Consider the following 15,836-nt stretch of genomic DNA (forward strand, 5'->3'; position numbering starts at 1 on the left):
TAGAATTCATTTACTTGGTGAATAGATATATTCTTTCTTAATATAAATCTTTCTTGCTGTAAGTTAAAAAGTTTCCCCTCCTCTTCTGTCTGTATAATGGGATTGTGAGGGCTTGAAGTTGTGTGGACTAACATTTAATTCAGTTATGCCTCTAACATATTAGATGGGGTATTAATTAGAACTTGTAATTTTGTTTCCTTTTTGTATGAGCAGTAGTGGATATGGGGGACAGTAACTTCATGCCAATGAGAATGCTGAAAGAGGAAGTTAAGAACACCTTACTCAGTGGAGCAGCAGTTTTTTTCCCAGATAGACAGACCAGGCGACACCAGCTCTTCACCATGATGGTAAACATTGAATGAGAAATTGTTTGTTTAGTGCCTGCTTTCTTTATGCAGAAAAGAGGACAAATCTGACATGTAATGCTCAAATAATACATACTTTGTCCCATACAAGTAAAAGCCTTATTTTTTTTCTTTGCCTGTTTTTACCCTGCCCCTTTTCTCTCTGCAGCTTATCCAAAGAAAGAGGAGCTAACCCTGCCTTTCTTACAAAAAATGAATAATAGAACACAGAAATTAGAATTCTTTGTCACAGAGGAGGAAAACAGAATGTATCATAAAAATAAATCTTTTTCCTTTTCTAGAAAAACATCACAGAGCAAGAACATAAGCAATCTGTACATCTTGCCTTCAGATCCTTGTGTACCCACTTCAGGTAAGGGATCCTGAAATTGAAAATACTTGTCTGATACCCCACATTTGTTAATAAGTTTGTATTTAATCCTTTTTAGAAACATTACTTCCCTGAACAATAATTCTCTGAAGTAATCAACTAATGTTGTTTAGAAAGGACATGCTACTAATCAATATTTTTATTAACTGAATAGCTCTGTAAAACATTGGCCAAGGTTGGTGCTGAAATCACAGTATATTGTTCTTAGGCTGTTTTCCAGTTTTTTAAGTAATTGTTTGTCAGTGCTGATGGTTGGTATTGATTTAATTAGTCTAGAGTCATCAGAACACAAACTTTTGATTTTCATTGTAATTACACAGTAGGATCTCTACACATCTGACACAAAAACTACTAAATTTCTGGTTTGGAACTGTTTGGAACTCCTTGTTGTTGAATAGTAAGAATATCTTTGTTTTGTAGTGATCAAGATCCAGGTGGACTCTTATTATTACCAGAGAAAGGAGTTTCTGCAAATTTTGACATAAGTGAAGTATTGTCAGTCATGGACACCCTTCTGCTTGTGGCAGCAAGAGAGGTAAGTGGCTTTGCTCTTTGCTCCTGCTTCTGTCCCATGAGTTTTGTAGGCACTCAAACACAAACTGCTTCCTTGGATACTGAGGAACAGCTTCCCTGTCCTGGATACCCCTGATCATGGCTGTGCAGTCTGTAGGATTAGCTTTTCCAATCATTTGAGTGTTTTCCTTTAAGCATTAACATTTCATATTAGTAGAGTAGGAAATGAATAATGTTTTTCCAGCATGAGCTATGTAAGATGTGGTGTTTTTCCATAGCATTGAAAAGACTCTATGGAGAGACTGGGATTCAGAAGGAATCATTCCATTTTGAGAGGCTGGGATTGGGCATGTCACTAAGGGAGGTGGAAATGGAGGAGAGTTATTTACATATGCAGAAAAACTGTGCTGAGAACATCAAGTGACTCATATGTAGCTGTTCCTATTTAAAGTTGTGATATATCAAAACAAAGCTCATCACTTGCTACAGGGTGTTACATGCTGCTTGTCATTTAAATTTCATCTTTTTTGGGGTGAGTGGGATGATTGTGTCCATCCCAGTTTACTTGGTGCATACTGTATGTCATGCTGCAGCAGAGGAGCTCCATTACATTCATTATTGTTCCTTATTTTTCAGTGTGAAATGATGATGCTGGATGTTGCACAGCAAGAGAGTGGCACAGTCTTGTCTTCCTTATTCTGGTCTGTTCAGGGCAGCCTCCTTTCCTGGTGCTATCTGCAGCTTAAAGGCACTGATAATTCAGCCAAGGATCTTGCAGTAGAAATACTTAAAAATTGTAAGTGCTGGGATTGAATACAGAATTAAATATGGGGCAATACAGGACTTTAAAAAGTGATTTTGCAAATTGCAGTGTAATTAGGGATCACCAAAGGTTGCCTGAGGCATACTCAGAACTGTCATAGCATTTTTAATCTCTCTAGGAAGTAATTAGTAGGCATATTGAGCAACATGGAGTTTTAGCTGTACTGATAATCTTACATTGGGAGAATCTTCAGAAAGATTTCAGTAAGTTTTGGGGGCCAAATACTGAAAAAAAACCCAACCAACAAATAGTTACAGGATTTCATTTGAACATTTTAATTCCATAGCATTCCATATTTTGGTAAACTCCTGGATAGTAATATGTGCTTTCTTGGATGCTTGTAATAGCAAGAAGTTGGTTAAGAAGCTGGGTACATCTAAGGGGTTTTGTTGGGTTTTTTTGTGGGGAGGATTGTTAGATTTTTATAATGCAGCAGCTCAGTGTTGAGTTAATTGGGCCAAATACATAACAAATGTGTAATTTTATGTAAAATTACATCATATTTATGGTTTTTTGTATATAAATAAATTTGCTGTATTCCTGTCTTATATTTAAAAACGGAGTTAGGCTGTAGTTAAAAATTCCTACCCTCACTTGTGAGTTCAGCTGCATTTCTTAGCAGTGTATGGAGACTACTGGATACATGGAGCTTGTTGCAACAATCTTGGAGTGTTTGATGAAATTACTCATCACCCATTTTTTCAGTGATATTGTTGATAAGCATGACTTGTTTCCACAATAGAAATATCACAGAAAACTTCTCTGAAGTGTTGGGTGTTGCAGCCCTGGAGCAGCAGATCCTTTCCTGCTGTGTTTGCCCTTGTGCAAATCACCATGCTCCTAATGTCTGATAAAGTGAATTGTGGGAGCAAATCCTTCAGGTAGCTATTAAGGATTCTTTTTTTTTTTCTCTTTAGATGTGGGCCAGTTCCTGTCAAATATCAGAACAATTTTGCAGTCACTTTTATCTCAATATAGTGGCAAAACAATAGTTGAAAAAATAAGTAGCTCTGTCTTTGCAATGGCAACTCGTCAGCTGGTGAGTGAGCTGTGGGATTTTATCCTGTTCCTGGGAGGCATGGCTGTGGGTCTGGCATTTCCTGACACCTGTGTTTGCTCCTAGGTCATCTTCTTGTTGGATTTTTGCACTTTAGACATTCCCTACTGTACTCTGCTACAGGGATTCAGCACTTTGATAGAACCACTGAAAAGCCTTTGTAGTGAACCTCATAAGGTAACTAAGGACACAGGCACTATTAAACAGTCTGAAACAAAATTGCAAGAAAGACAGAAAACTGAGGTGATTCTGTTGGTGAGCATTGGAAAAGAACTACAAAGCTTCTAGAAGTGTAGGGTGTGTAATGAAATGTTGAGTGAAGAATGAGAAACATATCTACTGATATGGCAGAGTGGTCAGAAATTGGAAATGGCGTGAGCAGCCTGGAAGGTAGATAGGAAGGAGAGGGTTCTGTGGGTGAAGAGGAAAACAAATTAAAAATATATATGCTTAACATTTTTAGCTTGACTGCTTGTGGTGATGTAAATAAATTCTGTATGTCTGTAGCACAGATGTTTAAATCTGCATTAGTCATGCAGTGTCTCTTTGTCATGACTGGAGACTCGTAGTCACTTGTGGGTGAGACAGTCTCCTCCTGGGTCTCCTCCAGTGGACTGGGTGGGTTTTGCTTTAGAAGTGCTTCCTTATTATGATTACCAAGAGACTGGATGTCTTCAGAGCTAATTTCTGTGTAAATCAATGCTGTAGCCTCTTAAATGCCATTTGCATGCACATCTGGCAACTTAAAAGTATAGACACAAGAATCTAGTGTGGTAATTTATTTTTTTCTTACATTTTTATCTAAAAATGCATTTCTGTTTTACAGACAGACATGGAAAGCTGGCAGCAGGAGCAGCCTGTGGTATTGAGAACCTGGACAATGGAATCACCTCATAACTATGAAAATAATTGCCATGAGGTCTCAGTCTTCCTGTGTCATGGGGCAACTTACTTTGAGGTGGAATTTGATGAAAAATGTGAAACTGAAAGGAGGTAATTTAATCTTGTGCTGTGTTAAATTCCAGTGTCTGTCTGCAGAGGGGGCAGTTCATGTTTCAATGAGCACTCCACACATGCCATTTCAATTTCTTTATTTTCCAGAACAGTGCACAATGTGTATTTTTGAATGACCTTGTGCTGAAATCTACCTTTCCTGGCAAATTTACAGACATGCTGTTCATATGAATTTTGGTTCCTTTGGCCTTGATCTGTTTGATAATAATGCTGTGACCACCACAGTTTATGTTTGTGGTACTTATTTTGCCCTCATTCTCTTGGTAACACATCAGGCTACTTCTCCATTAAAGCATTTGCCAGATGTTAGATTTGGCATCTATTATCAATTCCAAAGCACTGCAGGATGGCAGAACTTCTGCATTGAAACATGAAATAAATTCCTTAGCAGTCACATGAAGATGTAGTTCAGAAAGAAGTGACAGGGTACACTTAGATACAGCACTTCTGAAAATCCAGAAGCAAAAGCATTCTCCTCCAAAAATTAAAAAGTAAATTTGGAAGTAATGAATTGCAATTTTCACAGGTATGATTACCTGGAGTTTACTGATGCCAGAGGGGCAAAAACTCGTTACGATACAAAGGTTGGCACTGAGAAATGGCCTAAGGTGAGCACCTTTAAGATTATGAACCAAATTATTTAGCCAGTCTTAGGAAGTCCTTATGATTCCTGTGGAAACCTATTATGTAAGAGGATGTGTGCTTTTGTGCATGGGTGTGTTTATTAGGTGGGGGGCAGGAGATGGGGGAAGAAAGTCTGAAATGCTGCAAATAGAAGGAGGGAATAAGTAAAGAATTCCTCTTTGCTCCTGTTATCAACAATCAGTTAAAATGAAAAGGAATAATAATGTTTAACTGTCAATAATACATGCGTAAAACTTGCTCTGCCCTTGCAAGTTTTTATATCATAGGACAAGTGTGGTCCTTCCTGAGGCTGTGCTCTATCCTCAAATGGGATAATGCTCTTCTGGTTTTGTAATTTTTAATATAAAATTGCTCATTAAGCTCTTGAATAGAAATTTTACCTGCTTAGCACTGTGGGTTTCTCATTGAGATGGTGGGGGAAATTAGATCTTTTATGACCAGAACATAATACTGAAACCCCAGAGTTGCTGAAGGGAATTCATTACCCTGAAACGTTCTCCTGTCATGTACATTTGGCAAAATGACTGTTTTGTTGCTCTGTAGAAAGTGACCTTTAAGGCTGGCCCACGGCTGCAGTTTCTCTTTCACTCTGACAGCAGCAATAATGAGTGGGGCTACAAGTTTTCCGTCACTGCTTACGGCCTCCCAGACGTGGCCGTGTCTTGGGGCTTGGATTTACAGCTGCTTGTCTCCAGGCTGATGGGGCGCTTGGCTTCCCGGAGCATGGCCCTCAAATCCCTGCGAGGTGAGTGCCTCCCCCTGCTCCATCCCTGCACACAGGAGCCACAAGGGTTTGCTGTTGAGAATCCCCTGGGAAAATGGAGTTCCTTGTGTACTTGCTGCATGTGAGCGTGGAGGACTAGGTGTGTTCCAAGCCCATGGGGGACTTGGTGTGCTCCAAGCCCACGGAGGACTTGGTGTGTTCCAAGCCCACAGCAGACTTGGTGTGTTCCGAGCCCATGGAGGACTTGGTGTGTTCCGAGCCCATGGAGGACTTGGTGTGCTCCAAGCCCATGGAGGACTTGGTGTGCTCCAAGCCCACAGCAGACTTGGTGTGCTCCAAGCCCACAGCAGACTTGGTGTGCTCCAAGTCCACGGAGGACTTGGTGTGTTCCAAGCCCACAGCAGACTTGGTGTGCTCCAAGCCCATGGAGGACTTGGTGTGTTCTGAGCCCACAGCAGACTTGGTGTGCTCCAAGCCCGTGGGGGACTTGGTGTGCTCCGAGCCCATGGAGGACTTGGTGTGTTCCAAGCCCACGGGGGACTTGGTGTGCTCCAAGCCCACGGGGGACTTGGTGTGTTCCAAGCCCGTGGAGGACTTGGTGTGTTCCAAGCCCACGGGGGACTTGGTGTGCTCCAAGCCCACGGGGGACTTGGTGTGTTCCAAGCCCGTGGAGGACTTGGTGTGTTCCGAGCCCATGGAGGACTTGGTGTGCTCCGAGCCCATGGAGGACTTGGTGTGCTCCGAGCCCATGGAGGACTTGGTGTGCTCCAAGCCCGTGGAGGGCTTGCAGTCTTGCAAGCCCATGGAAGACTTGCAGTGTTCCAAGTTTCCAAGCCCATGGAGCACTTGCAGTCTTGCAAGCCCATGGAGGACTTGGTTTTCTCCAAGCCCATGGAAGACTTGGTATCTTGCAAGCCCATGGAAGACATGGAATCATGGAAATAATCCTACTAAGCTAAATTACATTTATGAAGTAGTATGGTTTTGTTTTTTTTTTTGCCCCATTTAAAATTGTTCCCTGTCATCCACCCCACATAGGGAGTGTGAATATGGGGCCAGCAAACTGAAAAACTAACAGGGCTGAGGATACATATGATTCTAAGTTTCACATAAGCATTTGATATTGAATGTGATGTGAAGTCACAAATTAAGTTTGGTTAATTATAGTAGTTAAGTACACTTCGGATTTCGGCCATGAAGATTTCGGCCATGAAGTAAATTAAATTTTAATAAATAATTTTTTTAAAATCTTCATTGTTTAGTTTGAAAGCAAGAACACTTATCTCTAGCTTCCTAAATCTGAATCCATCCACCACTTTGTGGAAATTAAATAGGGCTAAAAAGTTCTTGCTCCAATCAGGTGCTCCATATTTACCTTGGAAAATTAGACAGCTATTTGTCTGTGAATTCAGGGAACTAGGTGAAATGTTTTAGAATATTTTCTTCCTTATTTAATATAAGCATACTTGCATATGACAAATTAGGTGTTTAGTAGGAGTGATAGCTTTTAAACTCTTTTAAATCAGAAAATTGCTATAGTTATACAGTGAAAATGTTTGATTTAAAGTCCTTCACTATAAGATATTGATTGTCACTATAAGATAAGATACTGATGCTGTCATTAATGAAAGGGTACGTCAGTTTTCTGTACCATGTTAGAGAAATAGAGAACATTGTTAAATTAATTGTTCAGTCTATTTGCATTTACTTTTTGTTGTGAGTTTGTTCTCAGTTGTTTTCCCTACTGGATGTTTAACATTTATTATTTTCATTAATCTGTAAAAATGAAGAAAATTATTTAGTAACTAAATGGTCTGTTCTGAATTTCTTGCAGAATTAGGTAGTGAAGCAGACTTGCCTCCTTTGAAAGTAACCTCAGTTCTTAATTCTCCTCTGTGGAAACCTGTCTTCAGGCATCAGCTGTGTCCTGAGGCACTCCCGGGAGCCAGGCAAAGCAGTGCCAAACACCAAGACAAAAACGAGGTACCCACTCAGCCCCTGCTTGTGTTCCCTTGGCATGAAATCCCTGTGGATCACAGAGGGATTGGCTTTATGGAGTTGGAATGCCCTTAAGCACAAACTCCTGTGTTAAACTTGGGTCATTTGTGCTGTTGGATTCAAATACCAAGGGGGAAAGAAACTGTTGTTCTATGCCCTTTATAATTTCCATTTTAATGGAATCATCAAATGGTTTGGAGAGTGGTATTTTCAGGGGGTAAAATGTGGAAATGTGGTAATTTCAGGGGCCCCTGTGGCAGGAAGGAGATGATGAATCTGACTCCATGTTCTTAGAAGGTTAATTTATTATTTTATCATATTATCTTATATTATATAAAAAAATGCAATACTAAACTATACTAAAGACTACAGAAAGGATACTTACAGAAGGCTTAACAAGATAATAATGAAAACTTGTGACTCTCTCCAGAGTCTCAACATCTTGGCCCTGACTGGCCAAAGAGTGAAAACAATTCACAGCAGAATCCAATGGAACAATCACCTGTGGGTAAACAATCTCCAAACACATTCCACATGAACACAACACAGGAGAAGCAAATGAGAGAAGAATTGTTTTCCTTTTCTCTGAGGCTTCCCAGGAGAAGAAATCCTGGCGAAGAGATTTTTCCAGAAAATATGACAGTGACAGGAGAGACTTTTGAAGATGATCTCACTGACTCCCCACCTTGTGCAGGGATGTGTTTTATTGCTCAGTTTGCTCAGGTGCAGGTTGAATTAGGATTGCACTGTTTCTCTCAGGCATTTCTGCAGCTGATGTATTCCACCTTTCTCTGCAGGCTCGGAGCTCTCCCCACGATGTCTGCCGTAACTTTCTTATCGACTTTGCAAAATCAGATCCTGCCCAGGACTTCAGTGGGCAAAAATCTGAACTTTTCAAAGGACTTATACAGGCATGTAAAAAACAGACCCCAAAGACAGATATAGTTGCTGGTCCTACTGTTGATCAAGCTGTGAACTCAACATTTGCTGCTTTGGTGTATCTCACTCCCGATTTATTTGAGAAGCTTCAAAAATATGGTAACTCTAATATTATTAGATTATCTTAATAATGAAGACTTACAGTTTGTAAAAGGCTCTCTTACAGCTGAGTTAATAACTTTTAAAAATCAGTTCAGTGGGGCAATTTAAAGATGTTCTGTAGAAAGGTATCATTTAGACAGACTAGGTAAGCTTTCTCTCTAGAGTGTTTATTTTTTATCAACATATATTTTTGTCTTCAGGGCACTGGCAAAATAATAATCATCAGAAGCTCTTATTCTATAAAGCTATACCTAAAGAGGATAGTGATGTCCTCTGGGGCTTTAATTCAGAACAGTGTGCCTCCAGTTATTAGAGGTTTTTGGATCATTTTCTACATTGTACCTTTTCTACAAAGCCAGCAGCAACTTCTGTTATTAACTGTTGGGGTTGGAGGAGGTGTGAGTTATCTCCCAAAATCCCATTCTGTGGAAATCAACCTTGCCATCCTCAGAATTATTTTTTTTTTCCAATAGAAGATAATGCTGTACTTTTAACTTACTGGCCATTGTATTACCATTTATATATTTTTTAGTGGGTAAAATGAGGAACTTTTTGACTTACAGCATCCTTCCATTAAATTTATTGATATGTTTGAAGTATTGGATAATAAGATGTTACTTGGTTTTGAAGGATTTCATTTTAGGTTTTCACTTTTTGTCATAATTTTGACACTAAACATTTTACATTTTCATAGAATGATTGAGCTATTTTTTGAGCTGTGAAGTTATGAGTAAAAGTGACTGACACAAAGGCTGACTTGATGACTAATATGGTTACTGCCTTTAGTCATTTTGTCTGTGTCTGACAATTGAGCTAATTTTCTGAGTGGCATTGAAAACTGGACAAATATTAACGAGTGTTTGAGAAATCTATCCCACTGTTCTGCTGGGACAGGCTAATTTCAGGATCCATGTTCACCTGTGCTGTGGGAAATTTGGAGAGGGGATGCTGAAAAGAATACAGGAGAAAAATTAGAAAGGGAGCATGGAAGAGGGAAGACTGAATAAGAATGTGTTTTCTCCATAGTCATTGTCAGGGCAGTTTGAATAGAAACTGATTTGTCAGATTTTTAATTTTTGCAAATTGCTCTTGAAAGTCCATTCCAGAAATTCATAGAGAAAACAAATACAACTATTGAGCTTTAAGTTACTGTTAAGCATTTGTTGATTTTTCTGATAAGTTTGCATCAGTGTTATTGCATGCATAAGGAAGGATTTTATTTTCCATGGCTTCAGGCAGCAATTTTGGGAAGAGATGAGAAAGTTACTTGTAAATTAACTCTGTAAATAAATCAGTCAAGGTGCAGTTTGTGTATTTATGACATATGAATGTTGGCATGTTTATTCTCTATTTTTCTTACAGGTGTAATTCCAAGTATTGACTAAGAGATGAAGGGAAGGCTGTAGCATAATTTTAGTTAAGCAGTTGTGTAAAAATGGAGCTGTAAATAAACAGGACTCTCTTCTTTCTCTCATTTCCAGTCAACAGTGGAGGCAAGGTGCCTTTGAGTGATGAGTTTGCACAAGTATATTCCCTGGCTGATTCCATTAGAATATGGATGGTAAGAACACTCAGGAGGATCTCTCTTAATGTCATTTACTTTAGTACTTTACAATGCAGTGTTAAGGACTAGGATGGAACAGTTTTTCCTTCAGTTATTCTCCATCAGCTATTTTCACTTTGAAAGAATGTGTGTTAACTTTGAAACTTTGACTTAAATGTTTAATTGCATCTTTACACTCCTCTCCTTCCCTCAGCCCCAGATTTGTCATCATGGGTATTAAGGACTGAATTTGACTGAAAATCAATTAGATTTGTTATAAAATTTAAATTAATTAGATATGTGTTATATTTTAGCAAGAATGTATGTTATAAATTAGAAAGATTCTTACATTGCAGTTGTTTTCTTTTGAGGTATATCATAGAAAGAAGTGTGTCTTAGACATCAATCCATTGTCTTGTGACTTTCTCCCTCCTGTTTTCTGCCTAAATTCCAGGCAGGTTGATGCACTAGAGTTACAATGGGTGCAGATGCATGTTAAGATGAGTAATTTTACCCATTGCATGGCAGGTGATGTTTGCATCTGACAGAGCTTGCTAGGGGGGTGACATATTTTTGGATTACTTTATCTCACAACTAGATGTCTGTATTTTCCTGAGTGCTGAGGGTAAATGAGAAACCTTTTTTCCTTGGAGGACTGGTGCACATCAAATCACAATACAGGGAATGGCCTCAGCCTACAAAGCTTGAGCAGCTCAGGGTGAGGCTTTTACTGCTCTGACAGTTCAGGTGCTGCTCCTTTAGGCTCCAGGGTGGTTTGCTCTGCAAAGTTGGGAATAGTAACCACAGTCATCTATTCCTGAGATTAAATTCCTTTCAGTCATTACAGTCTTCATCCTGCCTTGCTGTATAGAGGCACAGAGAGAATAATATTTTAACTATTTTAACATCCTGTCTGCAGTTGGAAATGAAGCAGAAATCCCTGATGGGGAGGGGAAATGATGCTGAGGAGAAGCAGAACACAGAAGCAAGTGAGGTGAACCCAGAAACTCTTGGTGAGTGTTGCCTTGTATGTGTGAGCATTCCAGGTAGCTTAGGAAAGCATTATAAACCTGAAGGCATTATTTTTGCTGTGATAGGTAAGTTAGCAGCTGGGGTTAGTTTTTCATACCTTAAGAGATAACCCAGTGTACATTGAATTAATTATCTGGGATTGTGTTTTTATTTTTGCTGTGAAAGGTAAGTTAGCAGCTGGGGTTAGTTTTTCATACCTTAAGAGATAACCCAGTGTACATTGAATTATTAATCTGGGATTGTGTTTTGCTATTCTCTGCAGAAAACAGTAAGAAAGTTCTGCAGGGACTGACCTTTCACTCAGGTCACCTGGTTCTGAACTTACATTCATCTGTTGTTGTAGATACTTCTTAACATATTTAACTGATATTAGGACAGCAGCTGAATGTTATTAGAACAAAATGTGTTCTCACTGACTACTCTGTACTTCATATGGTTCAGTGTGATTATTCAGATTTAGCATTTGGAAATCTGAATTTAAGCAACCCATAGCATCATGATCAGTAAAACCAGAAAAACAGTATTTTCTATCTGTCTCAACTGAGAAGAAATAAGATAAATCACTTTCTTCCTAAGCATAAGACAGCAGATTTGTTGTTCTATTGTTGTGATTTTAACTCTTCCAATCTTTATGCTGCAGCAAAACTCTGTGTGCAGAAGAGCCTTTTGTTACTGAACTTTTTGCCTATAAGAGCAAATACAAAAGATTGTGCCTCAGAGAGTTTGGAAGGCCAAGACATGGATGATCCCCAGCAGTATGTGAGTGATCAATGCCAAAGACAAGGATCAGCTGTGGACATGGACTTCCAGGCAGCCCCATCGGTGTCATCCACTGCAGGAATCCACCCTGTTTCAAAAGAGGGAGGTCAAGCATCACAGTCTGATCTGAAAGTTAAACAAATTCCACACCTCCACGAAGCAGAAGCTGCATCTGCATTTCATAGTAAGCCTGTTGAGGGTACAGTTTCCCAGCAGGAAGATGTGTCATCGCCTCCTTCCACTCCCACCCGCAAGTCTCAGCTGGGCCGTGGCAGACTGAGGCTGCTGTCCTTCAGGTCAATGGAAGAGCCAAGGGCTGTGCCTACTGTGAAGGAAAAATACCCTATTTTGAAGAGCATTTTAGACTTTATTAAGGATCAGTCACTTTCACATGAAAGGTAAGCAAATTGAGAATGTTGTCAGTTATAATATACAGAAGCTTGTCTTCACACCTCTTCAGGTGGAATAAAATATTTTAGCAGCAAGCTAATATGGCAGAATATTTTGTATACAAACATTTGTCAGACTTATGTACCAAACTTCAGTTATTCACAAGGATGTAGAGACTCAGAGAGTACTATTTCATTTCATTTGCTTCCATCACACAGAACAGAATGTAAAAAACAGTCACTTGGCAATTTGTCTTGCTTTCTCAGATGTGTTTGCAGAGGTGTTTTGCTTTTTCTTTACAAAAGCAAGGACATGGTGTATCACTATTACCAATCCTTGGTACCAATAGAGACAAGTTGCAGCTCTCATTAAATTACCTGTTATTCTGAAAATATAAATCAAAATAGAGATTTCCAATTCTCAGCTTGTCTGTTCTGGGCTCTAGAATATGGAGTCGTGCAGGAAGAGCTGAATTCTGTTCAAAGCTTCATCACTCACTCCAACTAATACATTGAAATACAGCTGGAAATTCAGATACAAAGCAATTGTGTAACTAGTCAGGCACTTCTTGAATTATTCTTTTATTTGTGTTGTTTTAAGCACAGTATTTTGAAGCTTTCACTGATATTTTTTGCTTTCAGTGTTTTAAAGGTTCTTGCTTTGAGAAAATCCCAAGGGCAGAGTATTTTGGAAGTGCTCAAGACCATCCGCCAGTGCCTGGACTCTCTTGGGCAGCCACACTGCTTTCACCCACCTTGTGTCCTTTTTCTCCTTGAACTGCTAGCCTGTCAGAAAGATTTTACAAAGTAAGTAATTATTTAGGCAAATCTCAGCCATGTGATTGACTGTCTTAGTTCTTGTGTTCCTCCAGCATGTATTAGACATGAGTAGAAAGTTCTGGTTTTTAATGCATATGGATAATCAAAATATGACTTGAGGCTAGTTTTCAGGCTAGTAGGCATATCTTGTGTACTTCATTAAAAAAACCCCCAAAAATTAATAATTATTTTCAAGTGAGACTTAGTTGCACAGCAGTTCATGCCATGAACATGTTTAACTCTGATTTTTGTGTTGTGTTTGGTGCTGTCACAACTCTGTCTCTTGGCTTCTCACTTGTCAGGAGCTTTCTGTGGTCATCTTCCAATGCACTGATTTCCTTTAAGACCCTGATTAGATTTTCATAAAGCAACTTTTTAGTTTAAAGGAGTGTTCTCTTCTTAGTGCCATGAGAATATTCTCTTTGCCTGTTCTGTTTCTTCACTTTTGATTCCTGGTACAGGATTCTTTCATTTTTGTTTGAAACTTCTAGACTGCATTTTAAAATAAAACTTAACATCCTTCCCACTTGTGGAGAGGGGCTAAAAAGGGTCTGTTTGAATAATTTGCACAAATCATGCTACCTAAAGTATCACAGTGAATTTAGGCTACTAAAATAACTCTTTAATTTGCAGCTACTTTGGAAACTTAGAAGGCTGTGGTGCTGAGCTGCACAAAGAGATTCGAGAGTCCTACTATCAGCTTGTTTTGTTCCTGGTAAATTCTGTGAAGGGATTCAGTACAATTAATGACAGGTACAGTACATTGCTTGCTTTATTTATGTGATTTTTTTTTTTTTTGCATTCCTCCACATCTCCTCCTTTGTAATTTATTCTTTGTCATTCAACGTCTTCATTAATTTTGTCTTTACTTTCCATTATTTACAGAACTAAATGAGGAACCTTGATTTTGTGATCAAAAATGCCAAGTTGGCTTTTTATTAGGAAATAAAGCACAACAACTTACCAGTGTTAAAAACTTGACTTACTGCATTTTGTAGTTACAATTCTGCAGTGTGTCTCTGAACTTAGTAGTAAAATACTAGGAATAGCAAATTTATCATGGAATACTTGGGCAAGGGTAATGGCACAAGAAACATGGTAATCTGCAGCCATGCTTTAAAATTAAAACTCATATTTTGGCAACATTCTGGTTAGATTTTGGAGGACTTATAACCAGGTGTCCGAGAAAAATGAGAATTTAATGTCTATAATGTCAGTCTCTCTGACAATAACTTTCAAGTCCTTTGTTCAGTTTCAAGTGAAAATGTCAAAAAGGTTTCAAACAGAATAAATTCCTGCAAATGCAAATAAGGTGCTGTACTGTAGAGAAGAGACAAAACCTCTTTCTAATGCTCAGACAACACCATTGGCTTGATCTTAACTGAATCCAGAAGGAAAACTGTCTTTCTTTCAAATTCCATCGTTTGTACTTGATAAATTGTGTAAGTTGAATACTTTGATAAACCTGAGTTCCTGCCACAGAGTTCCTTTAATGCACAGTAAAGCCTGAAAATCAGTGTGTAGGGGTTTTTCTACCCTTCCTCTCCACACACAATTTCGACTCTGGGTCTTTCAACTTTAGGTCACCTTTAGAACTGTCACATTTTAATGTCTTTTGTTTTTATTTAGGTCATTGCTTCCTGCCTTATCCTGTGTGCAGACAGCTCTCCTGCACCTCTTGGACATGAGCTGGGAGCCCAGTGATCTTTCCTTCTTTGTTGAGATTCAGCTACCACAGCTCCTCATGACAACATCACAGGAGAACATCAGTATCCATGACAGTGTCATTTGGTGAGTCAGGAGCAATGCAGCTTTCTCATGCTGCTAAATATTGATTCCATTTTGCCCAGGAGGGTTCCTGAACTTCCTGCTGGAGCAAGCAGTAAGGGGACTATTAACAAGTATGGCATAATTCTGGTCAGTATCCAAGGATTTATCTGAAATATTTCAATTTTCTTGGCTGTATTCAGCAAAAATGTCAATATTTTAGTATTGAAATTTCAGTATTTCAATAGTTTTTGCAAAAACTATTGGAATTTAGTATTCAACCTGATTACTGCTGGAACACTTTGCTTGTTTAGCAGTGTAGCAGGAGGTATATAATACTGTTTATTGCCTTGATGAATGTCAAATGTTTTTAACACCTTCATTTGGCAATTTTATAGTAATTGTACTTGCACATGAGCAAATGTGAAGGCCAGAAAATCTTAAAACATCTGATCTGATCTGTCAGCATTCCAAAAGCTGTTTTGTAAGAGTAGATTTTCCTGATTTTTGCATTATGGTCCCCACATGTATTTAAGAACATGTCACAGAAGCAAGAAGCAGGTGTCTGTATGGTCATTTATTAACTGAGTGAATGGGATTTCTCACAATTCTGTTTTCATTAGCATGTCATAGCACTTTGTTCTTCATTAAAAAGTAAAGCTTTATTAAAGGGAAGCCTGATAGCATTCAACCTTAATTTTAAGCTTGCTTTTCTTTTAGTCAGTGGAGTGAAGAAGATGAAATTGCAGACTACAAGCAAAACTGTGAATGGATGGATGAATGTCAGGATGTAATGTTTGAGACCTGGTATGAAAAGATAGCTCAAGCTGAACCAGAGAAACAGAGAAAGGTGACCTCATGTTTTGTATTTTTACCTGCAGAAGGGCTAAATAAGAGACCTTTAAAAGCCTAAATGGCAGAAAGGAATCTGGTTTATTATTAATTTTCATTAGCTGGATCTCTGTAGACTTTCAAGA

At 38.8% G+C, this 15,836-nt stretch overlaps 1 protein-coding gene across 1 annotated transcript in view; it reads left to right on the forward strand.

The window, feature by feature from the left end:
• Positions 1-15,836, forward strand: part of ZZEF1 (zinc finger ZZ-type and EF-hand domain containing 1) — a 60,681-nt gene that overhangs the window by 20,251 nt on the left and 24,594 nt on the right. The window contains exons 16-33 of the mRNA XM_058037401.1: positions 214-347; positions 647-717; positions 1,156-1,270; positions 1,885-2,044; positions 2,989-3,110; positions 3,195-3,305; positions 3,955-4,121; positions 4,669-4,750; positions 5,331-5,532; positions 7,346-7,494; positions 8,307-8,547; positions 10,032-10,111; positions 11,013-11,106; positions 11,766-12,282; positions 12,916-13,080; positions 13,726-13,845; positions 14,722-14,883; positions 15,580-15,709. Of these exons, the coding sequence (XP_057893384.1) occupies positions 214-347; positions 647-717; positions 1,156-1,270; positions 1,885-2,044; positions 2,989-3,110; positions 3,195-3,305; positions 3,955-4,121; positions 4,669-4,750; positions 5,331-5,532; positions 7,346-7,494; positions 8,307-8,547; positions 10,032-10,111; positions 11,013-11,106; positions 11,766-12,282; positions 12,916-13,080; positions 13,726-13,845; positions 14,722-14,883; positions 15,580-15,709 (2,822 nt within the window). The remainder of the gene's footprint in view (positions 1-213; positions 348-646; positions 718-1,155; positions 1,271-1,884; positions 2,045-2,988; positions 3,111-3,194; positions 3,306-3,954; positions 4,122-4,668; positions 4,751-5,330; positions 5,533-7,345; positions 7,495-8,306; positions 8,548-10,031; positions 10,112-11,012; positions 11,107-11,765; positions 12,283-12,915; positions 13,081-13,725; positions 13,846-14,721; positions 14,884-15,579; positions 15,710-15,836) is intronic.

The sequence above is a fragment of the Melospiza georgiana genome, chromosome 19 (assembly GCF_028018845.1).
Source record: "Melospiza georgiana isolate bMelGeo1 chromosome 19, bMelGeo1.pri, whole genome shotgun sequence".
Taxonomy (NCBI): Eukaryota; Metazoa; Chordata; class Aves; order Passeriformes; family Passerellidae; genus Melospiza; species Melospiza georgiana.